This window comes from Opisthocomus hoazin, chromosome 1 (genome assembly GCF_030867145.1).
Source record: "Opisthocomus hoazin isolate bOpiHoa1 chromosome 1, bOpiHoa1.hap1, whole genome shotgun sequence".
Taxonomy (NCBI): domain Eukaryota; kingdom Metazoa; phylum Chordata; class Aves; order Opisthocomiformes; family Opisthocomidae; genus Opisthocomus; species Opisthocomus hoazin.
Genome location: NC_134414.1, coordinates 23480243 through 23507465, shown reverse-complemented (window position 1 = coordinate 23507465; position 27223 = coordinate 23480243). Strand labels below are relative to the sequence as shown.

The 27223-nt window shown below is 43.3% G+C and overlaps 1 protein-coding gene across 1 annotated transcript in view; it reads left to right on the top strand.

Annotated features, from left to right (window-relative positions):
- Window positions 1-27223, top strand: part of XPO4 (exportin 4) — a 92733-nt gene that overhangs the window by 8702 nt on the left and 56808 nt on the right. The window contains exons 2-4 of the mRNA XM_075418950.1: window positions 20338-20443; window positions 23955-24096; window positions 24355-24493. Of these exons, the coding sequence (XP_075275065.1) occupies window positions 20338-20443; window positions 23955-24096; window positions 24355-24493 (387 nt within the window). The remainder of the gene's footprint in view (window positions 1-20337; window positions 20444-23954; window positions 24097-24354; window positions 24494-27223) is intronic.

Genomic DNA, 27223 nt, shown 5'->3' with positions numbered 1-27223 from the left:
TAAAATTAAAAAAACCAGGTTGCAGTATCATTAACACGAAGTCTGAAAATCCGTGGAAGCTGGTGCATTGGCCTGTGCCACAGGGCATCTGTGGCTCTGGGACTACAGCATCGATTTGTACAGAGATCAACAGTGCAAACGGATGAAAACCAACATGGAGTGGTACCATCCTTTATTATTATAAAACAATATGCCAGCTGTTGTTAATCGTGGCATTAGTGATGATATGCCAATAGTATCAAAGCTAACACAGCAGAAGCAGTTGTACAAACGGAAACCATGCTGGCTCATGTACGCGCTCATTGATGAGTCGCCGCAGAACTGCCACCTTTCTGTCATGTGGCAGCAGAAGAGAAGTCATACGTCTGCACCGACCGGGGCGGGGGGGAAGGTTCCCACGCTGGTGTTGTGGGGGCAAGCATCATCCTCTCTGGAGCAGGATCTGCACGTGTAGCTTCTCTGCTTTGGGCATGCAGCGAAGGCTCTGCTCTTTTTGCCGATTTTTACCTGGCTCTGCAAATAGGTGGCCTTCAGGATTTTTGGAGTGAACTTCCCCAAACTTGATCTGCCACAGCTCAGGCTTGTGGCGGTGGTCTTGGCATCACAGGAGCCCTTAAGTCAGTTCCTCGTTTGTCTTGCCATGACTTTACCCAGGCGTCGCTGGCGCTGGGGGACCCTGCCTGCCTGCTGTGGGTTTCTCCTTACAGCTCGGTTAGTTTCCTCTAATGTTACACCCCTCAGATTAAAGCTACGTTCTACGTGTTTGTTGCTGGTAGATTGCATAAGGACTCCTCCACAGCATCTGCATGCGTGTGTGTATACCGTAACTGGAGATCCCCAAATGGGAGACTGGAGCTATGGGTCTGTTGCAACAGGACTGCAGCCCTCGGGGGGCAGGGGGTGTGTGTGGGGGAATATGTTCCCTCCTGCAGCTACAGGTGCTGGTTTGATATTAGGTGCCTGAAAGCTGAGTTGGTCTGGTGTTAAAGCAATGGCTGAATAGCGTTACTTTAAACTTCACTGATCTTATGTGCAAACAGAGCTTTGGGTGTTTTCTGCACTGATCATAGTTTTTGGTTGGTCTTTTTTTTTCCATTAAGGTCTTAACTGTTCACATTTAGCTTAGCTTTATCATCTCTTTAGTCACTGACTTCTGCTGTTTGCTTTGCTAATAAAGTTGCTGCTCTTTGACTTTTCTTTCAATCACGCTTTTTTGGTAGCTTCCCAGATGGCTATGGCTTGCATGGTTACTGAGAAAACGTGCAAATAGGTTTACAAAACGCATACACTCCTCTCTGGTGAGGAAAAGATGAATAGCGCTTTCCCTACCTGTCAACAACAACAAAAGCCCAACCCAAAACCCAAACATGCTTCTTCCTGAGAGAACTAGGGAGGCTTAGCTGCAGAGCCTTTATTTTGTGAGGTTGTTTTAAGTGGGATTAAGAACAGATGTTGGGTAGCTTCAGGGTAATGAACTGTTTAGCAGGGAATATATAAATACTAAATTCTAATATCAATAGAAATAATATTGTTTCTGGAGCTATTCTCCTGTTCATGTTACAAAAACATTCCCTCTAACAGCGCTGTGAGTAAAATATCTAATTCTGACCACCCTTCTTCACAATCCTTTTTCAGTGAGTATGTGGAGCCCTGTGACTGTTCAGAACTTGACTTAGCTAATTTATGCAGGTTTCCTAGAGTGAACTCAGGTGTTTACCTTTAAGGGAGTCTTAAAAATTGCATTTTCTAAATAAAGCCCCAAAATGTGTGTATGTGGAATAAAAAAAAATTCTTCATAAAAAATGATGTGTAGAAGAAGATTTCTCAAAATGTGTCATGGATCTGCTCCTCTGTATGTTGGAGGATGAATGTAGAGATTTGTAACTTCTTTGGTAATGTGGTTAAAGCAGTATCTGCAAGAGCAAGACAAAGTACCGAAACAAGGTAGAAGTAAATGACAGCCTACCTTCTCAGGTATGTACAGTTGTAGATAGTTGTAGATATATTTTGCCATTTGCCAGTAATGAGCACAATGTTAGGGAAGTAGCTTTTTCTGGGTTTGTTCAGTGAAGTTCTATAATTTTTCCTGCTTTTGAATGAAAGGAGTTATTCACTTCACAGTCATTTTTGTTTTCATAATTTTGCTTGGCTTCCTTATCCTACAGGCTGGCTGAGGTGATGAGCTTCCTTCTCTGGCCTCTGTTTTGTTGCCTTTTTTTTTTTTTTTTGCCAAGCCTTGATTTCATGTCTCTGTAGCTGCATTTCTCTGTGCTTACGTGATTCAGGTGTTGTACATTGTGTGTATTTGACTTGTGTCTGCCTGTAAGTTTCCATTAATGCTCTACCAGTTAAAAGCCATTAATAAAGGTAGGTGTTTTAGGCCATGCTGTTTTGAACGTACGCTAAGCCAAAGGAGTTTTCAGTATCAAATTTAGATAAACTTCGAAATGTTTAAAAACTCCCCTATCTTACTTTTAATCAACTCCTCCTAAATAACTGTGATGGGACAAAGTGGCTTTGAAATTTTAGTAAGATTGATGGAGGAGGAAGTGCTACAACCTGAATTTTGGCAGGGAAGCTGGCTGCCCTGTGTGCCTGCCTTGCTTCATTAGCTTGGTGGGAGGAAACACTTTTGTGATAGGAGGCAAAGCTTAAAACTCTCAGAAACCAAAATGCACCACTGTTGCAGTTTAAATATTTCACAGAGTGCTGACTTCTGGCTTCTGTGTTGGGGGCAGGGGTGAGGCGGGTGAGGGGTTACCCCTGTGATGTCCTACTCCATCTGCACATGCTTACTGTAGAAGGCTACATGCAAGTGAAAATAATGCCACCCTTGCAACAGTGGGTGGTTATAGCTGTTCTTTCAGCAAGTATAGTTTGAAATTGGACAACAGAAAAAAACAGATATTATAAGACACTTCTGCACATGCAGATAAAGTTTCTCTTGCAGGAGGAGAGCAGTTGCAGACCGTATTTGACATACAGTGAGCCTGGTAAATGGCTTGTATATGACGTACATCTCAACTTGCAAAGGTTGCAAAATGAGTATTGCCATTACCAGCGTTATTATGATCTGCTGTCTAGCAGAAGAGGAGTCACAAGGGTTCGTTCTTTATTTAGAACTTTGTCTTGAAATTCACTGTCACAATCCTGGCATTTTTTGTTAATCTGTGTCTATACTATCTTGTCAGTAGAGAAATGGGCAATACAGAGATGAACTACTTGAATCTTACAATCAAGCTGTGATTAGGATTTCAGGGGCTGTGGATGCGCTAGGGCCCTATCTCTTGCTGGAGAACCAGGACCTGTCACGGGGATAGTCCACCTGGCAGCGGAGGCTGCAGTGTGTTGTTGATGCAGAGACTCCTCTCCTTCCCCCTTCAGGATGACAGACATGGGGCCTGAACTGGGGACCCGTTTATCTTCCATACCTCCTTGTGGGGGGGCGGGGAAAGGAGGAAGCATCTGTAGCTGGTGGGAGCCAAGGGATAAGTTTGGTTCGTTTCCACCAACCCTTCTACTCTTTGCTGCAGGAAGAGGAGCCTGAGTTCACTGCAGCTCCGGGAGGCAGTCAGAGGAAGGAAGCAGGGGAGCAGGACTTCGGGCTAGCGAGAGTGCAGTTGCAGTAAGGGCATTTTGGGACTTTTTGTAACCTTTAGTAGTGTATGTTTTTAGGGTTTCTGTGCTACTGCAGTAGTGATGTGTCATTCCTGCTGAAGTCAAAGCAAACTAATTTTATTTGTTAACATTAAATGGTTTAAAAATATTTGGAACAATGAAGTTTTCCATAACTGTTCTGTGTAGTTACGACATTTTTCTTATCTTCGTCCTTCTTTTCCATGTTGAGTCACACTTGTTCTGTCTTGACTGAGCTTTCCCTGGTCTGCATGGGTTGACTTCTTGTTGCTTTGTGGGATCTTACTGACTTCAAGGGACTTTGCGTGGATTTGCCCATTGCCATCAGCCAGGTGTTTTGTGGAAATTACTTTGCTAAACAGAACTGTGGGTCAGACCTTGCTTGTGCTTTGAAACGTTAGAACAGTGAATGTGGAGATTAGGAAATAAATAACATTTAAGGGTCTGAACTGTAACCTCTTGTCAGTATTCATCCTCTGGCTGTCTACAGCTGGACCACTGTAAACTAAATACCCATTATAGGACAGTTCTCAGATTTATCTATTGTCAGGGTCCTTAAACTGATGTCCTAACTGTAGTTATGGAGGAAACAGTAACAAATAGGTATAAAGCTCACAAGTAATTTTCTAAAGCGTTTTGTCTTCACTGCTGTGTTATGCTGTATCCTGAGTTATGTTGCCTAAACTTACAGATGTGAAAGAGTGTTTAAGTTTACACTAATTTTTCTTGAAACCAGTTTTCTTGATACAGAGATTATAAAGAAGACATGAAGATTTAAAAAGAAAACCAGATTTTGATCATAGTGTATGTAAGGTCTGTGATAATTCTGTGTGCTGCTTTTGTGATTCCTATATATGGGGATCTGTGGGTTTTGTCCAGCGCTGACAAGTTTAAACTTGTACCTCTTGATATATGCAGAGTGCCCCATGCAGAATTGAGTCATTTTTCCGAATTCTGCTGGAGCAATCCTCCATGGGATGGATGGAGTCTGGTCTGATCCTGTTCACCTAATGCTTTTAGAGGTTGGCATGAGTCAATGTGCTGTTAGTTTAGTTGAATTTGTGGATTTTCTTCTTGAGCAGTGAGCACAGTGGTCAGAAAAGAGAAGGTACTAAATGAATCCTGTGAGGAGACCGACAACAGTCAGAGCTGATAGTGGATGAACAGCTTACATAGGTACGTAGACCAGCTACAGACATCTGTCTGTCAGTGTCCTACCACAGCTACCTGAGGGCTATGCCTTCATCCTCTGTTCTTTTCTCTTGCTCCTCTGTGGTCTTGCTTCCTTGAAAAAAGACTCCCCTTGTCCCCCACCTTCCTCCCTTTTGCCTGTCAAGTCCTACCTGCTCCTCTTCAAACAGCAGGTCTCGGGTACCTGTTTTGATGCTGAGAGGCAGCCATGAACAGTGGGAGCAGTTCCTGTGCAGACTGGTTACCACTGGATACCATGTATCTGAAGTATAGTGCACATAAATGAATGGTGGCCCTCCACTGTGGCCCTCCCCTCTCCTTCTTTCAGCGGAGACCCTGTAATAGTCTGTATCTGAGGGTCAAGTTCTCAGTAGAGAAGTAAAATCTTAGTAGTTTTTGTTACTTACCTTGGAGAGGAAGTCTTATCTTGGAAAATGTTTTCATGTTGATGGTAGTGATTTATTTTATCTCTCTATTCAATTAATTTGTATATATAGTGCCTTTTATAAGACCGTTTCAAAACTGAGAGTAGGTCTTGTCACAAACCACAATTTATCTCCTGTTTTATAGAATCATAGAATGGTTTGGGTTGGAGGGGACCTTAAAGATCATCTGGTTCCAACCCCCCTGCCACGAGCAGGGACATCTTCCACTAGACCAGGTTGCTCAGACTCCATCCAACCTGGCCTTGAACACTTCCAGGGAGGGGGGCAGTCACAGCTTCTCTGGGCAACCTGTGCCAGTGCCTCACCACCCTCATGGTGAAGAATTTCTTCCTAATATCTAATCTAAATCTTCCCTCTTTTAGTTTAGAGCCGTTCCCCCTTGTCCTATCACTACACGCCCTTGTGAAAGGCCCCTCTCCGTCCTTCCTGTAGGCCCCCTTCAGGTAGTGGAAGGCTGCTATAAGGTCACCCCGGAGCCTTCTCTTCTCCAGGCTGAACAGCCCCAACTCTCTTAGCCTGTCCTCATGGGAGAGGTGTTCCAGCCCTCTGATCATCTTCATGGCCCTCCTCTGGACCCACTCCAACACATCCATGTCCTTCTTATGTTGGGAGCTCCAGAGCTGGACACAGGATTCCAGGTGGGGTCTGACGAGAGCGGATTAAAGGGGCAGAATCCCCTCCCTCACCCTGTTGGCCACGCTTCTCTTGATGCAGCCCAGGATATGGTTGGCTTTCTGGGCTGCAAGTGCACATTGCTGGCTCATGTTGAGCTTCTCATCCAGCAGTACCCCCAAGTTCTTCTCCTCAGGGCTGCTCTTGAGCCACTCTCCACCCAGCCTGTACTTGTATTTGGGATTACCCCAACCCATGTGCAGGACCTTGCACTTGGCCTTGTTGAACTTCATGCAGTTCACGCAGGCCCACCTCTCCAGCCTGTCAAGGTCCCTCTGAATGGCATCTCTTCCCTCCAGCGTATCAACCACACCACACAGCTTGGTGTCGTCTGCAGACTTGCTGAGGTTGCACTCTGTCTCACTGTCCACGTCATTGACAATAATATTAAACAACACCGGCCCCAGTACCGACCCCTGAGGCACACCACTCATCACTGGTCTCCACCTGGACATCGAGCCGTTGACTGTAACTCTTTGAGTGTGTCCATCGAGCCAGTTCCTTATCCACTAAATGGTCCATCTGTCAAATCCATGTATTTCCAATTTAGAGACAAGGACATCATGTGGGACAGTGTCGAACGCCTTGCACAAGTCCAGGTAGATGATGTCAGTTGCCCGCCCTTTGTCCACCAGTGCTGTAACCCCATCATAGAAGGATACCAAGTTGGTCAGGCACAATTTGCGCTTGATGAAGCCATGTTGGCTGTCCCTAGTCACCTCCTTGTTATCCATGTACCTTAGCATAGTTTCAAGGAGGATCTGCTCCATCATCTTGCCAGGCACAGAGGTGAGACTGACTGGCCTGTAGTTCCCTGGGTCTTCCTTTTTTCCCTTTTTAAAAATGGGGGTGATGTTGCCCCTTCTCCAATCAGTGGGGATCTCCCCGCATTGACAGAACCTCTCAAATATGATAGAGTGTGGTCTGGCAATTTCATCCACCAGTTCCCTCAGGACCTGGAGGTGCATCTTATCAGGCCCCATGGACTTGTGCATCTTCAGGTTCCTTAGGCAGTCTCGAATCTGGTCGTCTCCTACAGTGGGCGGTTCTTCGTTCTCCCAGTCCCTGCCTTTGCCTTCTGCAATTTGGACGGTGTGGCTAGAGCACTTGCTGTTGAAGACTGAGGCAAAAAAGTCATTGTGTACCTCAACTTTCTCCACATCCTGGGTAGCCAGGTCTCCACCTTCCTTCCGGAGAGGGCCCACATTTTCCCTAGTCTTCCTTCTATCACTGACATACCTATAGAAGGCTTTCTTGTTCCCTTTGACATCCCTGGCCAGATTTAATTCTGTCAGGGCTTTAGCTTTCCTAACTTGCTCCCTGGCTTTTACTTATGAAAGACTGTATAAAATACTTCAGCTCCAAAATATAAAGCAAAATCTGATATAAAGAAAAAAAGAAGTCTTTTTACCTATTGTTAAGTCTCTGCATGCAAGCAAGACATGAGTGAGTAGATGTGTGGGAGGTAATTCCTCCAGCAGTCACGCATTTGTTCCAAATATATACCAAAAAATACTGGGCACTCTGGGGTTTAAATAATTCACATCATAATTGGTTTTGGGAAAGAATTTTTAAAAAAATTCAAACAAAGTTTTTGTTCAGAAAGTCTTAAATCTCCACCATGTTGTCTCTTCTGCAGGTCTGATTGGAAGCCATCTATTGCATCTTTCTTGCCAGTCTTCAGAAATAATCTTGAATATCTTTTAAATTGGAAGATGAATTACTGCTGTAGTTTAAAGGATTATTCCAAAAAGCAAGTGCAAAGGAGGTAATTGGAACATAGTTGAAGTTGTTTATTATGCTAGCTAGGGTTTCTGTAGTAACTTAGCTATTACTCAAGGCTCTGGCAGTCGTGTAATGACAGATCTGAATTGGACAACAGAAGCTGCTGTCGGTACCAGTTGTCTAAACTGCCTTCTGGCCTGGTGCCTGAGGCAGGAACGTCTGATCCACTTGTCAAGCAGTTGTTGAACGCTGCAAAGCTGAGCATCTTCATGTAGCCTGAATTGTTGGCTGGTGGCCTCTGCTTCACGAATGGATCAGACATGCTTGTGGTGTTGGGTATCAGTGTCTGCTAGAGAACTGGGGTGAATAGCTGAGAACGAAAGTGTGGCTAATTGTCCAGCTCTCTGTGTCTGACCTACCTGTATTTGATCTTTTTGATTAGCTATTTTAATAAGACAAGTGACAGTTAATGAATGTGCTGTGATGTACTGTAGGAAAAAGTTTAAAAAAAGTTTAAAACACTTGAAAAGTGTTACTGGTAAAACTGGCGTGGAAACTCATTATGGCTTGACTGCACGGAAGTCAGGATAATGCTGTCTTGGGGCATGTTGCTTGACGTGACTTTGTTAGAGTTAAACTTGGAATCTCCTTATTCTGAGAATATGATTCTTTTATATAACTCACCTATATAGCGGAACTGTACTGGGGAGTAGTGCTGTTAAGGTGTTTTTTGTGATACAGAAATCTTTTTTAGGGGGTTTTGAGCATCTTGGTAGAAGAGCACAGTCAGTTAAAATTTCATTACTTTTGATTACTTAGGTGTGTTGCAGCTATAACGATTACTTACATGGATAGAGTAATATATTTAGCTGTCCTAAACGCAGTATGTGCACTAGTTAAAAATTATTTCTTGGCTTGTCTTTGACTTTTTTTTTTTTCCTTTTTTTCTCTTTCTCTTTCTATTTTTGCCCATACTCCTCAGCTATGTTATCACCATCACATGGTGTTCCCCTGCACATGCTTCTCGAGTTCACTCCTGAACTTTCTCCTTTGCATATGCCTCGCTGTTACTTGGCTTCCCTGCCTGCTGCGACACGTTGGCGAGCCATCTGGGCTTCCTTTATTCCTGGCTTCTCTGAGCGTCTCTTGCCTGATGGTGGCTGTCAGCAAGGTCCAGACCCAGTGGTGCCATTGCCGTCTGTGGTGGCTTTTGCTTATCCGTGTATACTGATAGAGGTTCTGTTTCTTATTCTTGTCTCTGTTAGGCTTCCAGGCTCTCTGCAGCAGAGTTTAGACGCCATTCTGAAGAACAACTGATGTGTTTGGTTTTTCGTAAGCCGATAACACCCCACAGACCAGAGTTTGGGAACAGCTTTATTTTACCTCTTGACTGCGGGGAAGGCAAGATTCCCCTACATGTTTGGGGAAGCTCAGTTTGGAGAGTTTGTGGTGAATTTTATGAAGTCACACTTCAGTAGAAATCTCAGATTTTTGTTTCTACCCTTGTCAACTTTGTAATGTACTTCACTTGCAGACGTAAACATTGCCTTAGGAACTTTCTTGCCATCTTGGCTTGAGTAGTAGCAGGTAAAAGCAATCTGAGAGTTTATATTTTTTTTTTAAACCGAGGAAAACTCTTTTAGTAGGCATTTGCCTTTCCGTAATCCTACGAGTGTTTAGGCTGTGCTGTTCATAGGGGACCTTTTTTGTAGGTGGGAATAGTGTGGGTGTCAGCTTAAAACACTCCAGTGCACTCTCTCTGTGTTCTCTTAAGCAGTAAAGTCTGGAGGAGTGCGTGACTGTTCTTTGTGACATGATAATTTGCAGATTTTCCCCAGTGTAATTGTAGAAAGATGGTGAATTTGGCTGTATTCAGTGCTGCCTTGCCATAACAGAAGTCTGTGAAGTCAGAATTTGTCTCTAGCAAACTTTTCTGCCTGCAGGGAATGAACGCTGTGCATCCCATCCTTAATTGTGTTTATGCACAATCATGGGCAGGACTTTTCTTAATAGAAGTATGATCCAGAGATAACAGTGCAAACTGATTAACTAAATTGTGCTTAAATAAAAAAAACAAAACATTCCATTATTGATTTTAATTACAATGTTAGAAGTTCTTAATTTTAAGATACTGTCACTGCCCGCAAGTGACCAGTAAGTAATACTCTCTGGCATCTAAAATCATTAAGATAATACTGTCACTGTATTTTGTATGTCTTTGATCCACATGAAACTGCTTGAACAGAATCACGTGGGGGGGTGGATTTGATACTTTTTTTTTTTCAAAAAAGTAAAAAGTGTTTTCAGAAGTAAGGGGAAGGAGCTAAAAAACCAGACACAACATCAAATGTGGATGTGGTGTTACTTCTTCAGCCTGTTGTTCGCGAATACACAGTGACTTCAACTTTAGTCTTATGAAGAGAGCATCTGATATTTGCAGTGCATTTGCTACCTTACTCATGTCTCTGTTACCCTCATTGCTTGGCACTTTCCATCCTGAGAAGTCATACATATATATGTATTTTTAAAGGTATGCTGCTGAGGTAGGAAATACTTCTACTAGGCATGTGGTTCTGAATACATATGTGTAGCTTCAGATTCTCATTACTACTTCTATTTAAAATAAAACCCCCAAGCCCTTATTTCTACCCCTTATTTTTTCCACTTGTACCTTCACCAGATGTTTCCTAGTCATGTGTGTGTTTTACAAATGGCAGTTGATCTGTTTCTCGTATCTACTTTTTTCCTGTTCAGAGTGTCACAATGAGTTAATACTTTAAATTATTTGTAGTATCTGTTTGTGTTAATCAGTTTCTGCCTAGGTAATGTATGCTAAATTTTTAGCCTTTTTAATTGTGCCCAGTTGTGCTTTCCTTTTTTGTAGCATCAGTGAATAATATGATATCATTTAAATTGATGGTGTGCCATCAAGGGAGGAGCAGAAGAAAAGATGATCAAAGTTAGAAATGAGAAACCTGTGTTATATGAGGAAGAAGCAAAGATGGGTTATTTTGGAGAGGAAAATGTAAGTGACAATATATAAACTTACAGAATTAAATGGTGCAGGTATATCAGGTGCTGCTCTTTATCTTCCTGTGGTACAAAAGGATGGTTGCAGGCAGTAAAAATGGGAAAGATAGTTAAAAACCTACCAGTACTCATGGCTGTTGAGGATAGTTTGCTGTATGGAGGGTTTAATATTGTTAATTTGTTGTGTTTGTGACTTCTGCATTTTTCAGATCAGTGGTTTGCTTTTACTAAGATTGCCAGAGGTAAACAGTTGTTATGAACAATGTTGGCGCACCTCCTGTTTTGTTGGTAGGGAGAGGGGTGATGGAACTTCATCTGTGATACGGTTTCTCATAACATTCTCATAGTAGTAAGAAAGAGAAGAAAGACGATTTAAAGGGAGTGTACTGACCTTGAACTCATTGAGAAGAAACACTTACTTTGATAGAAAGCTGGATCCAGTTTTGTTTTTATCAGGTTCAACACTGGAAAGAAAAGGTAGTTGCATGGAAGTTATGTTTAGATTTTTAGCCTAGTCAAGGAAGGCAAAAGCTGGTAGAATTAAATCTGTCCAGGGACGTCAAGGGCAACAGGAAAAGCTTCTGCAGGTATGTCGGTGATAAAAGGAAGGCTAGGGAAGATGTGGACCCTCTCCAGAAGGAAACGGGAGACCTGGTTGCATGGGGTACGGAGAAGGCTGATGTACTCAGCAACTTTTTTGCCTCAGTCTTCACCAGAAAGTGCTCCAGCCATACCACCCGAGTCACAGACAGTGAAGGCAGGGACTGGGAGAATGAAGAACCACCCCCTGTAGGAGAAGATCAGGTTTGAGACTGCCTAAGTAACCTGGAGGTGCACAAGTCCATGGGATCTGATGTGATGCATCCACAGGTCCCAAGGGAACTGGTGAATGAAATTCCTAAGCCATTATCCATCGTATTTGAGAGTTGTGGCATTTGGTGAAGTTCCTACTGGTCAGAAAAGGGGAAACATAACCCCCATTTTTTAAAAGGGTAAAAAGGAAGACCCAGAGAACTACAGGCAAGTCAGTCTCACCTCTGTGGCCAGCAAGATCACAGAGCAGATCCCTCTTGGAAACCATGCTAAGGCACATGGAAAATAAGGAGGTGACTTATGACAGCCAGCACGGCTTCACTGAGGGCAAATCGTGCCTGACAAATTTGGTGGCCTTCTACAGTGGGGTTACTGCTTTGGTGGATATGGGAAGAGCAACTGATGTCATCTGCCTGGACTTGAGCAAAGCATTGGACACTGTCCTGCATGACACTGTTGTCTGAGACACATGAATTTGAGGAATGGACCACTTGGTGGAAGAGGAATTGGGTGGATGGTTGCACTCAGAGTTGTGGTCAGTGGCTCGATGTCCACGTGGAGACCAGTGACAAGTGATGTTCCTCAGGGGTTGGTATTGAGACTGGCGCTGTTTAATATGGGCAATGGGACAGAGTGCACCCTCAGCACATTTGCTGACAACACCAAGCTGTGTGGTGCAGTCAACATGCTGGAGGGAAGGCATGTCGTCCAGAGGGACCTTGACAGGCTTGAGAGTTGGGCCCCTGCGAACCTTATGAAGTTCAACAAGGCCAAGTGCAAGGTCCTGCACGTGGGTCGGGGCAATCCCAAGCGCAAATACAGGCTGTGCAGAGAATGGATTGAGAGCAGCCCTGAGGAGAAGGACCTGGGGGTATTGGTTGACAAGAAGCTTAACATAACCTGGCAGTGTGCTCGCAGCCCAGAAGGCTGCATCAAAACCAGTGTAGCCAGCAGGTCGAGGGAGGGGATTCTGCCCCTCTACGCCGCTCTGGTAAGATCCCACCTGGAGTCCTGCATCCGGCTCTGCAGCCCTCAGCACAGGAAAGACATGGAGCTGTTGGAGAGGGTCCAGAGGAGGGCCACAAAAATCGTCAGAGGGCTGGAACACCTCTGCAGTGAAGAAAGGCTGAGAGAGTTGGTGCTATTCAGCCTGGAGAAGAGAAGGCTTCAGGGAGACCTTATGGCAGCCTTCCAGTACCTGAAGGGGGTCTACAAGAAAGCTGGAGGGACTTTTTACAAGGGCCTGTAGGAATAAGACAAGGGGTAATGGCTTCAAGCTGAAAGAGGGTTCATTTAGGTTAGACACAAGGAAGGAATTCTTTACTGTGAGATTCTGTGAGATACTGTGAAATTCTTTACTGGCACAGGTTGCCCAGAGAAGCTGTGGATGCCCCCTCCCTGGAAGTGTTCAAGGCCAGGTTGGATGGGGCTTTGAGCAACCTGGTCTGGTGGAAGGTGTCTCTGCCCATGACAGGGAGGTTGGAACCAGGTGACGTTTAAAGGTCCATTCCAACCCAAACCATTCTGTGATTCTATGAAAACTTGGTTTGGGATTAGTTTTACATGATAGTTCCTGTCCTTCCAAAATAATTGTGTCATTGCTGTAACACCATTGTAAGCTGAGCTAGGTTATCTCCTGAGAGTGGGCAGATTCTAGTGGTTTTTTTAATGTACAAAAAGTTAAAAATCAAATGTAGGGTGATATGTGAGTGTGTGAAAGGAAACTATTAAGACAAGAATATAAGAGCCTTATCTCCCTACTATTGAAGATCACTGCCCAACTTTTGAAAGGCTTCCCTGCATCCGAGATGCAGACTGAGAGACTTGTTCTTGGTAGAACTCATCTTTGTGTACAGAAGGAGCTGTAGTCATTCCCTGTGCGTCCAGTCTTCATAAATAAAGTTGGAGCACGCTTACACTACACCAGAGAAAAGTGTTTGTACCTATGATATGGACAGCTTTTCTGTTTGGCTGATCTGTGCCAACACGTTCCTTCAAACTGCATCTGTCTGCCTGTATCCCAAAAAATTAGAAAGGTGCTGACTGCTGAGGACTCAGTCCTGTATTTACCATCGTGTGGAGAACCTCAGCCTCCAGCTCTTTTCTTCTTTTTTTTTTTCTCAGTCCTCTTTTCTGACTGAAGTGTTAAAGGTGTTTCCTACTTTTGACTTCACAGGCTCTATTTCCTCCTAAACTTTAGTGTTTCTGCTCTTTTCAAAAAGATTTTTTTTCCACTGGCTCGTTGACTGTTGATGGCTTGGTGAGAATCAGCATAATTATTTGTGATGTTCTAGGAAGAAGAGAGAGAAGGGAAGCAAAGACGTTCACTTTCCCGTGCTTTTTCCTTGAGTAGAAAAACCCCACTAAAATTTTTTCACAGCCACATGGAGAAAGTGTGGGATTTCTGTAAGCACGTGCAGGATTTAGATCTTCTAATGTATGCTTACTTTGTTCCAATTTTGTCATCAAATACCTTACCTTAGTTTTTCTCTCCTTTTTTTTTTGTTTTTGTTCAGACTAGCCATAGCAGTAGATGAAGTACAACAAACCATGTTTCTCTTTTTTTATGAACCGGTCGACATGAAAGGATAGGGGTTACATTATTTCTTTATTAGTTGTTCAGGCTTTCAGAGTTCAGTGGTCCTGAAAGTATTAGTGCTAGTCTGCCCGAGTGTTTCTAGTCTTGTCTTTTTTCAGTTTCTCTTTTCATTGTGTGAATAATCGCTGTTTGAGTCAGTAGTCCTGCTGGATCTGATCAGTGGGCACTGCTGTTGCTGTTCCTATTCTGTATCCAGACAGCCTTGGTAGCTGAAAAGATGTAATTTTATTTATGGTACTGTGTTGTATAGGAACTCTATTCTTATGGGGCAGTATCTTGCTGTGCTAAAACCAGAAGGATGATCATTGTCCTGGAGAACTTTTTGTAGGTAACTTGTAAGACGAAAGAGAGAGCAGATGGGTGGTAGCGGTGACATCAGCCAGCACAGGAAGGGAAGTGGTATAGCTGGAAATGGTTTCAACAGGCCAGAAGAGCCTGATCATTACCACACTGGGTTAATTCCCTGTAAGCTGGATAGTAGAGGAGAGTTTGAAGGAGACAATTAGAAAGAAAATAGTGAATGTGTCAGTATTTTGAGGGGACCTTCCGAGCACGATGAGTAACTCAAGGTACATTTCTAACCCTGTTGTGCCAAGGCGTTGCTGGGCACCAGCTTCCAGGGCTCTTGGGCTCACCTAAGCCAGTGTTCTTGTAATGTGAAATTTGTACACAGAATCTGTATATGCTGGACTTTCCTTTAAAGCCTCAAATTAGCTGGGCTTTGCTACCGGTGTACAGAGAATGACTGTTTGAATGCAGTGAAGGCGGTAGGCTGTGCGCTTTAAGCTCCCCCTCGTGGCTATGTGGTACAGTTTAGATCTTACCTGTGGCAGTTTTCTGTTCTGGACAGTTCTGAAAGTCTGAAGTGTGTAATGTATTATTAAATTATTGTGATTTTAAAAATTAATACATGCATATGAAGTGCTGTGTGCCTTTCCAAGGTGCCAAAGGTCTTCTGTAGTCAGACTTCAGTGAAGTAGAAGAGTTAAAATAATGTAAAGTTAGAGGTATCTTTTCTAGTTATTGTAAGCATAAGAGAGTATTTCCCGTAAAACTTCAATTCTGTCTTTTTTTAATGGTGCCATAATTTGCTGCCAATGTCCCTGAAAGTGCCTGTAAATATTACAGAACACTGAAAATAGGTAGGATTTCTAGATGACAAACTCAAATATGCTTTCTAATGCAAAATCAGTTCAAGATTGGGTAGCCCTAATTTGCGCTTCTTGCTCTAAGGATGTGAACATAAATGACCCCAGACATGCAAAATATGCTTTGTCACTTATACGCAAAGGATACTTCTGACTTGGCTATGATTAGTAAGGCTTCACCAGACTGCAGAGCTGTGAGCTGCAAGGTCACAGAATCACAGAATGGTAGGGGTTGGAAGGGACCTCTATGGGTCATCTAGTCCAACCCTCCTGCCAAAGCAAGATCACCTAGACCAGGCTGCACAGGACCACGTCCAGGCAGGCTTTGAATATCTCCAGAGAAGGAGACTCCACAACTACTGTGGGCAGCCTGTTCCAGTGCTTTGTGACTCTCAAAGTGAAGAATTTCTTCCTCATGTTCAGATGGAACTTCCTATGCTTCAATTTGTGCCCATTGCCCCTTGTCCCGTCACTGGGTACCACTGAAAAGAGCCTGGCCCCATCCTCCTGACACCCACCCTTCAGATATTTGTAAGCATTTATAAGGTCCCCTTGCAGCCTTCTCTTCTTCAGGCTAAATAAGCCCAGCTCCCTTAGCCTTTCCTCATGGGAGAGGTGCTCCAGTCCCCTAACCATCCTTGTAGCCTTCCGCTGGACTCTCTCCAGTAGCTCCTCATTTTTCTTGAAGTGGGGAGCCCAGAACTGGACACAGTACTCCAGATGGGGCCTCACTAGGGCAGTGTAGAGGGGGAGGAAAACCTTCCTCGACCTACTGGCCACACTCTTCTTAATGCACCCCAGGATGCCATTGGCCTTCTTGGCAGCCAGGGCACACTGCTGGCTCATGGTTAGCCTGTCATCTACCAGCACTCCCAGATCTCTCTCCACAGAGCTGCTCTCCAGCAGGTCTGCCCCGAGCCTGTGCTGGTGCATTGGATTATTTCTCCCCAGGTGCAGGACACTGTACTTGCCCTTGTTGAACCTCATCAGGATCCTCTCTGCCCAACTCTCCAGCCTGTCCAGGTCTCACTGAATGGCAGCACAGCCTGCTGGTGTATCCACCACTCCTCCCCGTTTTGTGTCATCAGCAAACTTGCTAAAGCTACACTCTGTCTCTTCATCCAGGTCATTGATGAACAAGTTGAACAAGACTGGGCCCAGTACTGACCCCTGGGGCACACCACTAGTTACAGGCCTCCAACTAGACTCAGCGCCACTAATGACAACCCTCTGAGCTCTGCCATTCAGCCAGTTCTCAATCCACCTTGCTGTCCACTCACCCAGCCCACACTTCCTGAACTTCCCTAGGAGGACGTTATGGGAGACTGTCAAAAGCCTTGCTGAAGTCGAGGTAGACAACATCCACGGCTCTCCCCTCCTCTACCCAGCCAGTCATGCCATCATAGAAAGCTGTCAGATTGGCCAAGCATGATTTCCCCTTGGTGAATCCATGCTGACGACTGCTGATAATCTTCTTTTCCTCCACTTGCTTGATGATGAGGTCCAGAATGAGCTGTTCTATCATCTTTCCCGGGATGGAGGTGAGGCTGACTGGCCTGTAGTTGCCTGGGTCCTCCTTCTTGCCCTTTTTGAAGATTGGAGTGACGTTGGCTTTCCTCCAGTCCTCAGGCATTTCTCCTGTTCTCAAGGACCTTTCAAAGATGATGGAGAGTGGATCAGAAATGACATCTGCCAGCTGCCTCAGCACTTGTGGGTGCATTCTATCAGCACCCATGGATTTGTGGGTGTCCAGTTTGCTTAAATGATCTCTAACCTAATCCTCCTCGACCAAGGGAGGTCATCCTTTCTACAGGCTTTCTCTCTTACCTCCGGGGCCTGGGATTCCTGAGGGACAGCCTGAGCAGTAAAGACTAAAGCAAAGAAGGTAATTAATAACTCTGCCTTCTCTGCATCCTCCGTCACCAGGACACCCACCTCATTCAGCAGCAGCCCCACATTTTCCATGGTCATCTGTTTGCTGTTGATCTACTTGAAGAAGCCCTTCTTGTTGTTTTTGACATCCCTTGTCAGATTTAATTCCAGGTGGGTCTTAGCCTTCCTCATTGCTTCCCTGCGTGCTGTCAACATTCCTGTACTCTTCCCAAGTGGCCTGTCTGTCTTTCCGGAGTATGTAGACCTTTCTCTTCCATTTGAGTCAGGAAGGTCAGTAGTACTGACAGGGCAATGTCACTCCCCTCCTTTGCTCAGCATTGTTGCACTGGCTCTGGCACTTGCCTGACTTCTTGATGCTTATTAAAGTAACAAAAGAGTGTTCATTCCTCTTCCCCCCATCCCCCCTTATTTTTGTGGCCTAGTTGATAGAGGGGGTAATGCAGGGAGGTGACAAGACCATGCAGGTGAAAGCAAGAGTGGAGTGGGACTTTTCCTTTTGGTAGCAGGGAGTTAGTAAAATCAGTCACTTGAGAGATGTGATTGTTCGTGCTCATGAAACTTCACTGATGAAAGCTTGTGTTCCTTGAGACTTCAGAGTATTTGCCATGGCATTGCACGACAACAGAGGCTGTGGATTAAATGCACTTTAAATGGTAGTTGGTGCTTGAAAAAGCAGCCTGTCACCAGCTATTATGTCTTATGCTGTGCTGGCTTATGGTGAACCAGGCTGGGGGACTGATTCAGATGAAAATAACCTGCCTTTGGTGGGATGCTTTTCGGTGATCGCTTCCCCCATCCAGTTCTCTGTGCATTTGCAGAAATACTTGCCCATACAATAGGGAAAAAAGTGGGGACTGCTTTTTTGTTTGTTTGGTTTGGTTTGTTTGTGATAGCATTGACTGAAATGCTGTTGCTATACGAGTCATTGCTGTGTTTTTGATAACCTGCTCCAAAGATTCTTCTGGCATTCAGTACAGCTGGCTCTGTTGCAGTGAATGAGCTAGAGTCCACACAGAGGAATACTGCCCTTTGGACTGCAGAAAGCATGGGTGGCTGGCAATGGCTCCTGCGGATGGCTGGCTGCACACAGGAGAGTGGAGTTTGTATTACAGAAGTGTCAGGTGCCCCAGTTCAGTGAGGCTGCTTCTTTAGAAGTTTAAATTTGCTTTAAAAGTTATTAAAAGTTTGGGTTTCTGCATTGGGTTGGAGTTGGCTGAAGCTCAGTGTCCTGGAAGCATGGAGCTTGCTTCTGTGTCGGTTGTTCAGCAGCGCGTAATGCCCTGAATGTCCGAAAGCTTTTCTGTGCGTGTGTCTGTCTGCGGCCTGCCGCCTCGGGCCCTGAGACGCTGCTCCCAGCACACGGGCGACCGACTTCAGCTGAAGGCACGCTGCCGTCTACTTGTGCGCGCGACCTGCCGCGGCCTGCCGCCTACCCAGGAGCGGGCACGGACCAACGCTGTGTCCCCAGAGCTGGTACGGTTGCGCTGTCCTGTACGCGTTCAAATCGCTGCTGGGGAGGTCCTGCCCCAAATTGGCTGCAGCAGAGCAGGTTTGCGAAGGGACAGAGCATGTATTCTGTGTCCACGAGGCTTTTTTTGCAGCCGCTTTCTTCCACTTCTTTTTTTGGTCCCTTCCCAAGGCGTTCACGATATCTGCACTGGAAGAGTTGTAAGAGTCAGAGATTTGCTGTGTAAGAAGCAGCACAGCTGTTGATCAGGACCAGCTTGATGCGAGGACCAGCAATGAGCTTTCCTTAGCTTCATGTTGTCAGATACTGAAGAAACGATTGAGGAGTAGCAGCGTTAATCTGTGGTGTTATTAGCTCATATATGAATCTTCTGTTGTGTGTGTTTTCTCAAGGGTGAAAAAATTAAATCAGATTTGATGTGTTTTATTTACTGGAAAATATTTCTCTGAAGTTAAAGACCTTGTTCTTTATGCTGAGGTCTTCATGCTTTTATTCCCAAAGCAGCAGGTGCAAATCAAAACCAAAAGATAGGTGGCGTGTATGTTCCCCTCAGATTGCCAGGGACAGGAGTCGAGTTTGGAAGTTCAGCTGCAGTTCAATAAACTGCTCTGTCACCTTGACCTGGCTCTGTAGTGTTTATGTAGTCTTCCTATGCGCCTGTGTTGGTGTCTCAAAGGTGCATCGGTTCAGCTTATGCTGCCCTGTGCTGTCAGTCCCCTGTAAGAGTATTTGTATCGTGTGCTTGTTCAGATAAATCCCAAATAGCAGAAATTGGAGAATGTTAATGGCAAAAGTGGAGAGCAGGGTGGTGCTGTTAACAGCTGAAGTTTTCTGCAGGGCTTTTTTTACCTTGTGGGACACTGGGAGGGATCTCAGGGTTGCTCGAGGAGGTGAGGCTGCAATACGGGCGGTTAGCTCTCATCTGCGCTCTGTAGGCGATATCCCACCTCGCAATGGTCCAGGGTACCACTTAGTTTCATGCTTTACCTATAGTTGATTTTCAGGTAGAAACCACCCTGGAGCTGCCTGTCAGCAGCGGTGGAGCAGCAGGTCCTACCTGAGCAGTGGAGGAGCCTGTGATGTAAGGGGATGGGTGTATGAGAGGGTGGGCGTAGGCAGCTGGGGGTGAACGGCTGTAGCCATCCCCAAACCAGCTGACCCCGCTCTCAAATTCAAGGACTCAGTCTTTAAGATGTCGACTTTAATGTGGAACACTAGAGGGTAGTATGTTACTGCTAATGCTTTATTTTGGAACATATCCATAGTCGTGATTTTTTAATCCCTTGAATTTATGATACAATTCAATATTTTAAAAGAATTGCAGAACTAAAGAAAAAATAGTACTTTGTGTCTGTGACTGTGAGCATGGTGTGCAGTGATATTTTTGGTTCGAGTAGAAAAAGTATTGGATTGAATGTAGATTTGTCTTTTATTTTTCTTCCGAAGCATCATTAGGAACACAATACTTGGAATTATTCCCTCTCTGCCTGATGTTTCAATATTCACACTTAGGTGTACACAATGTAAATATGCAGTGGTATATAAGAAGAGGCCATGACTGAGAATTGGTAAAACTGCGTGTTCTGAGATACTTGGTTTTGATGTTTAACAAAGCAAATACTTGAAGTTCATGACATTGCTTATATGTATTGACAATCAGGGCGAGGTTTTAGTACTTGAATAACTTTACTTTTTTTTTTTCCTCTTTTCTTTTAGGCACCACCTTCCATGGTCAATAATGAACAACGCCAACATGCTGAGCACATATTCTTATCATTTAGAAAATCAAAATCACCATTTGCTGTTTGCAAACACATTTTGGGTAAGTTTTAATAAGTTAAGCATGTACCTGTTTTTATAACTGGAACTGTGCTGGTCTTCTGCAGCTGGGAATACAAACATTAGTTTTGATACTTTTTTGATGGAGTGTGAAGCCTATTGCTGCCCTTTGGTTTTGTTTCTGACAGCTTTGAAGTCTGCAACGTGCAACTTTGTGTAGCGAAGTTCCTAAACTGATTTAATAGATTCAGGTTTCCTCACCTACATGATTATTGTAATACTGTCTGATCTGTGCAGCTTGTAGAACTGCTTGTGGTGCAGTTGCTTGGCTTGATGCTTCCCACTGAATCAACCAACGATGCAATTCTATATGCATTTGCCAGATTTTGCACTGGTGCTAATTTTTCCATGGTGACAATTAATTTCAGATTTCAGGTTGAATGTCTTGGTAAGTTGCTGTTAACAATGCAGCTGTTGTGGTTTTTTTATTTAAAAAAAAAAAAGGTAGTTAGAAAAGTTTCTGTCCACCTAAAAGAATCAACAGAGTATTGATTCAAAGTTTTGTGGGATTATACATGTGGAGAAAGGAAAGAGATAGGTAGGTATCAGCTTTTATCAGAAATTTCTTGGATTTTAATGGAAATGTTGTAAATATGGTTGTGTTACAAGTCTTTAAAAACAAATCTGTTTTTGTAGGCCCTGTAGAGACTTGTTAGTTTGGCAGCTAAATAATCTGAAAATGGCAGGAGCAGTAAGCATGTAAGATTCCTGCTCAGCACCGCTGTACTGACCAGATGTGGGTGCTGGGGGGAGGCAAGGGGGAAATTTCAGTGAAAGCTGACTCTGAAACCTGGTGAGGAAAACCTGGAAATCTGTGGAAAAGAACACACACCAAAAACACAAAAAGCAACTTTTCTTGAAAAGAATTTGCTAGAATGAACAGAGAAATATTAGAATTGTGTTTAAAATATGGTTCTTTTCATACTTAATTCATTGCACAGTTTTTTTTAACAATTATTTCTAAATTTACTCTTAGAGATGTACAATTCATGGATATTGCGATGTCAGTGTTGCAGGCCTGCTGCTGTGTTGTTAAATTATAGTGTGATGTATAAAGCAGGCTGTGGTTCCTTTCCTACACACATTCCCCAACCAAAATTTTTTCTACAAATTAGTTTCTTCTAGTTTTAGTATATTATGTTAGTATTTCTTCTGGTCCTGAAGACTGTAACCACACTTTTTTTTATGGGTCTGCAAAATTCATGCTTTCTATTTTCACATTGATTTTTAGAGAACTTTAAGTGGGGAAAAAAACCATACCTAAGTAACTTTGCAGAACGTTTTGGTGTCTCATAAGTGATTATTTGTCACTACTCAGAAGTAAATAATGGAAATTTATGCAATAAAAACCTAGTAGTCCTAAGGGATACATCACTGCATCTTGTTCTCAAAGGGAGTACAATTTAACATTAATAAGGAAATATCACTGCAGACATATTTGTGTGGTTTTTGATTCTAAAATGTGTCTGGTTGGAAGTAGGGGACCCTGTTTTTAACACCTTTTGGACATCTAGAAATACTACATCCTTAAACTGCCCATGTGCTATCACCCCTGAGAAACCAGCATGTTTCCACATGAGGCAGGTTTCTCCTGCCAGTGGCTTCTCTAGTAGGCAGTTGTGATGCTGAGGCCTAAAAATGACAGACTGTTCCCAAAACTTTGTGCTTCCTGAGTAAATGTTTGTACAGTCCAGACAGAAAGAACAGCCGGGGAACACTTGGGAGGTGAGAAGCGAGAGGCAGGGGTTGTGAAATCAGGAACCATGAAGGGAAAAAAGCTGCTCACGAAGGAGGAGAGAGTTAAAGTGTACTGAAGGGTTGTGTGCAGGCAAAGGTGGGTAGGAACCAGAGGATCAGAGCAGGTGGGTTTAAAAAGAAACAGGGAAAAAACAGTCAATACAGGAACTGGAATGAGGTAGAGAGAGATTTAGAAGGATGTTGGTGGCATTCAAGGAAAGAAGAGTGTACGAGCAATATGGGCAGAGCAGTAGAGGTGATGAGCGTAAGGAAAAGGGAAACCGCTACTACCATACAGTTTCTTTAGGAACCTGGAGTTGAACCCAGGAAGCATGAGGCTCTATGTTCTTCTGCTGTAAGCCTGTAGCTCTTAAATGTACTGGCAAAACTTGTCCTGTCTTTCTTTAGTAACTTCATACAGAGGATAATGGTGCTCTGACTAGTTATAAACTTACACCGAGTGCTGGATGTCTGTGCTGTTAACGATTGCAGTTGTGCATCTGCAGTACTTAATGCAAAGGAGAAATTCCATCCTCTTTTTTTTTTAATAGCATTCTCCTTTTGTGTGAGCTTTGTACAGTTTGAAAAGCCAAAGACCCACGAGGTAGAAAATACCAGAATTAAAATACCTGTGCAGGAATAATCTGGCTCATTTTTATGTGTGTGTTAACATATACACTAATCTTTTAATTAAGTGGTTACTTATTTTTCCAAATTAAGCTAAGCAGATTTAAAGGTGGTTTATTTTGATTTAAGCACGTTTACCTGTGTAGAACTTAGATTTGGAACCTGATTAAATTACTTAAAAACATTTTAGCAAATTGGCTGCTATCTTGGATATAGAACTTGTATATAAAGTAAATATATATTATGAACTCGTGTGTATGTAATCAGGGGAAGAAAGTTTGTTTTGTAGTTACTTAAAGCCCGTCATCCACTGACTGAGGCTTTCTCATAGAAACACAGTTTTTTCTAGTCCTAGCAGGTTGCCCACCACAGCTCAAACTCCACTCTTGTTCAGGAATTTTATTTCACCATTTCATGTAGCCACAGGGTGGCAAAAGCATAAAATATATTTTATGAATGCTCTTTCTGTGTTTCGTACGGAGCTTAGTATGATTTGAAACTGGCTACTGAGATGCTACCTGTGCTTTCTAAGTTAAAATTTTTAGAAGCAAAGGAACAGTAACAAAAAAAAATTCTCTGTAACTTTCTGTCATCATAAGAATTAAATTCAAATTCCATTTTTTTCCATAAATTATGTTTTGTAGTCACACAAACTGTCATCTGTTTCCATAACATCTTTTTCTAGTGTCTTTAGTGCATATACATACAAAGCAGTTGGATATTCAGATAATAAAGGCCAGTGATTCCTACACTTTTTTTAGAAAGTTAATATTTTGATTACCTCAAGATAAATACAGAAGCTTGAACATAATGTGGAATACACCAGTCTGTAAAACTTTGGTTGTAATAATTAAACACAAATGTTATCTTCATGTGTAAGTGGACTTGCTTCGCATTACTACCCATAAAATACATGTAATTTTATGCACTGTTGGTTCAAAAGGCAAGAACACGAATGACAGAAGAATCTTCAGTTCTGGCATGCCCGACAGTTTAATCATATCTTAATGTATTGTGATTAAATCTTGTAAATTTTATTTTATTTTGCTCCACAGTTTGTTAGAAATACATACCAGCTAAATACATGGTATGTCTTCTGATACTCCAATTGCCTTTGTTTTTCCCCACAGAAACTAGTAAAGTGGACTATGTCCTTTTCCAAGCTGCTACAGCGATAATGGAAGCGGTAGTGAGAGAATGGATTCTCTTGGAAAAAACTAGCATCGAGTCACTGCGAACATTCCTTCTAACCTATGTCTTACAAAGGCCTAAGTAAGTGTGGAAAAAATACCTCTGAACATGTAGAATTCTGCATAAAGTCTGGGTTATCCTTTTGCTTCCAAGGGTAGCAGTGGAAGACTATTTCAACAATTTGTCTTCCGTTCTGAACACTTAGTTGAATTCTGTAGAGTTGTCAGCTTTCCCTTATGAATTCACACAAAATGTTTGAGAAAGAAATGAGTTTAAAATTTTATTGAACATTGATGTTTGAAATTAATTGCAAACGTATTTTTGCAATGTTGTTTACAGCCTTCAAAAGTACGTTCGGGAGCAGATTCTATTAGCAGTAGCGGTGATAGTGAAAAGGGGATCATTAGACAAATCAATTGACTGCAAAAGCATTTTTCATGAAGTCAGCCAGTTGATCAGCAGCGGTAACCCCACTGTGGTAAGTATTTTATTTTCTTCTTCAAAATTTAGGCAGTCTGTGTCAGCAGCATAAGCTATATACTTAGTGACTGTAAATCTCGTGTACTTCTCTTATCTAAAAATAAAAATTAGTAATTAAGCTGATAGCTATTCAAGCAATCATTTACCAAATCAGAGATTTTTGAAGGAGAATGTTTTGGGACTAGTAGTAGCATGTGTAGTTCTTTGGTACGCAATTACACCATATTTCTTAGGGAATAGGTTTCTCTCAGTAGCCACTTTAACTGTCACTAGTGTGATAGGGTTTTTTTTTTTCGCGTTTCTCTGGGTTTCTTTAACAGAACAGCATGATCTAAAATTAATTTTCTGTTAGCTGGCAGGTTTTCTACACGTTCTGTTCCCCTTCCATCTGTGCAGTGCTGCACCCTCCTGTGGCTCAGCTGTCGGAATAGGCTACCCAGCAAGAGGCATAGGCCTCTGCTGTTCGCTGGGAGACAAGTAGGTGGAGAGAAAGGGGTGAGAGGAAGTAAAATGTGGAATGGAAATACAAAACTTACTCTAGATTTAATGTCATACTCCTAGGGGTAAGTGTTACCTTCAATACTGAGCTCAAAGTGGAAACAAGGTGTCCAATATCTATCTGTGCGTTTAGTGAAATTCCACTTGCTATGCCAGGAGATAAGTTTAGAGTAGGTCATAATAGAGGCATGTAACTAGAGATTAGAGAGAGGTGATTTTTCTCCTACCAAATGCAGATCGAAGACGATGTAGATTCCATGCTGAAACTTTTAACTGAGGCTTTTCTCAAACAAAACAAACCTTGAGGGAAAGGGCTGGTAACATTGCTGAGCATTTAGAGCAGCAGTTGTACTAGATGTGAGCAGCAAATGTTTAACTCTGAAAATTCGACCAAAATGTACTAGAAGTAATGCAGCTCGTGTCATGGTCCTAAAAATAGTGTGTCACCTCTGAGCACAAGTGATATCCCCCCAGGGTATGGAAATTTCAGTTACACTTCTGAACCTTAATTTCACTGTTACTTAGCTTAAGGAGAACATTTCACTCTTTTGGGTTGTGCATGACTTGGATAGAAGTGGGTATTTGTTTAGGAGAACAATGTTAAATTCATGCTTTTTTCCAGGGAACACAGCCTTGTTATTAAAATGGAGTTACAACTGAGATTTCCAGGTTTTTTGCATGCTGGTGTGTTTGTAGTTCATATGATCTTTCCATAAAGATACAAAAGTGGAGTAAATAGAAACCTGGATGTTGATAGAGAAGTCCTCTCTGAACTAACTCTTGCACAGTCCAACTTCTGTGGTTATATTTTGTGCATGCACTAATACACAGAGACGCTACGCTGAACACAGCATGCAGCAAGCTAAGACTGCCAGCTGTAAGCAGATGACCCTGGGCTTGCTGCAGAACAGAGCACGTCGCAGAGGAACTCTGACTGGGGGAAGGGACAAAAATTTCACTCTCCTCCAAGTTTCACTCGCTGCCACCATACAGAGACCAAGCTTGGCTCAGCTTTTCATTTCCCTTTAACTGCCCTTCTTCACAAGTATTACTTTCTCCATAGTTTTTCCGAAGTATTTGTGCTCATGGTTTAGGAAGGGTATTTAAAATGTATTTAGTATATGAAGATGTTTTGTATTCCAGTATGCTAATACAATGTACTAGTAAGAAATGACACATCTTTTCTGTAAGGCGCAGTATATCTTTGCTAGTCTTTCACAGGCTGGTTGTAAACACATGCTCCCATGTATGTATGAGGTTTTATATTATAAAAAAGTTCTCATTCATAAAAATGTTCCTGTAATCTTCTGAGACTTTGCTGCAAAAGAAACTCTGGTACGGGCACAGATTCATGTGACACAGGGCTTCGCATACGCAATAATAAGCAGTAATAATATTCTGTTAGCACAGTACCTGCCACAGCTGAGCTCTGAGTGGGTTCAGGGTATGTCTGTTGTATAAATATATAATAACTTTCAAAGAGTGTATGAAATAATTCTTGTAGTGAATTATCTACTTACCTTTTCAGATATGGGTGGGTGATTTTAGTAGTGTCTCTGTAGTCTTCAGCCATGCACATCAAGCCACGTGGAACCACTGTGGTGCGGCTTCTGTGCTGCCAGGTGGAATCACAGAATGGGTAGGGGTTGGGAGGGACCTCTGGAGATCATCTAGTCCAACACCCCTGCCAAAGCAGGGTCACCTAGACCAGGCTGCACAGGACCACGTCCAGGTGGGTTTTGAATATCTCCAGAGAAGGAGACTCCACAACCTCTCTGGGCAGCCTGTGCTCCTTCACCCTCAGAGGGAAGAAGTTCTTCCTCATGTTCAGACGGAACTTCCTGTGCTTCAGTTTGTGCCCGTTGCCCCTTGTCCTGTAGCTGGGCACCACTGAAAAGAGTCTGGCCCCATCTTCCTGACACCCACCCTTAAGATATTTACAGGCATTTTAAGGTTCCGTCTCAGCCTTCTCTTGTGGCTAAACAAGCCAAGCTCCCTCAGCCTTTGCTTGTAGGAGAGACGCTCCAGTCCCCTAACCATCTTGGTAGAACCTCTCTCGACCTGCTGGCCACACTCCTCCTAATGCACCCCAGGAGACCATTGGTCTTCTTGGCAGCCAGGGCACACTGCTGGCTCATGGCCAACTTGTCATCCACCAGGACACCCAGGTCCCTCTCCACAGAGCTGCTCTCCAGCAGGTCCGCCCCAAGCCTGTACTGGTGCCTGGGGT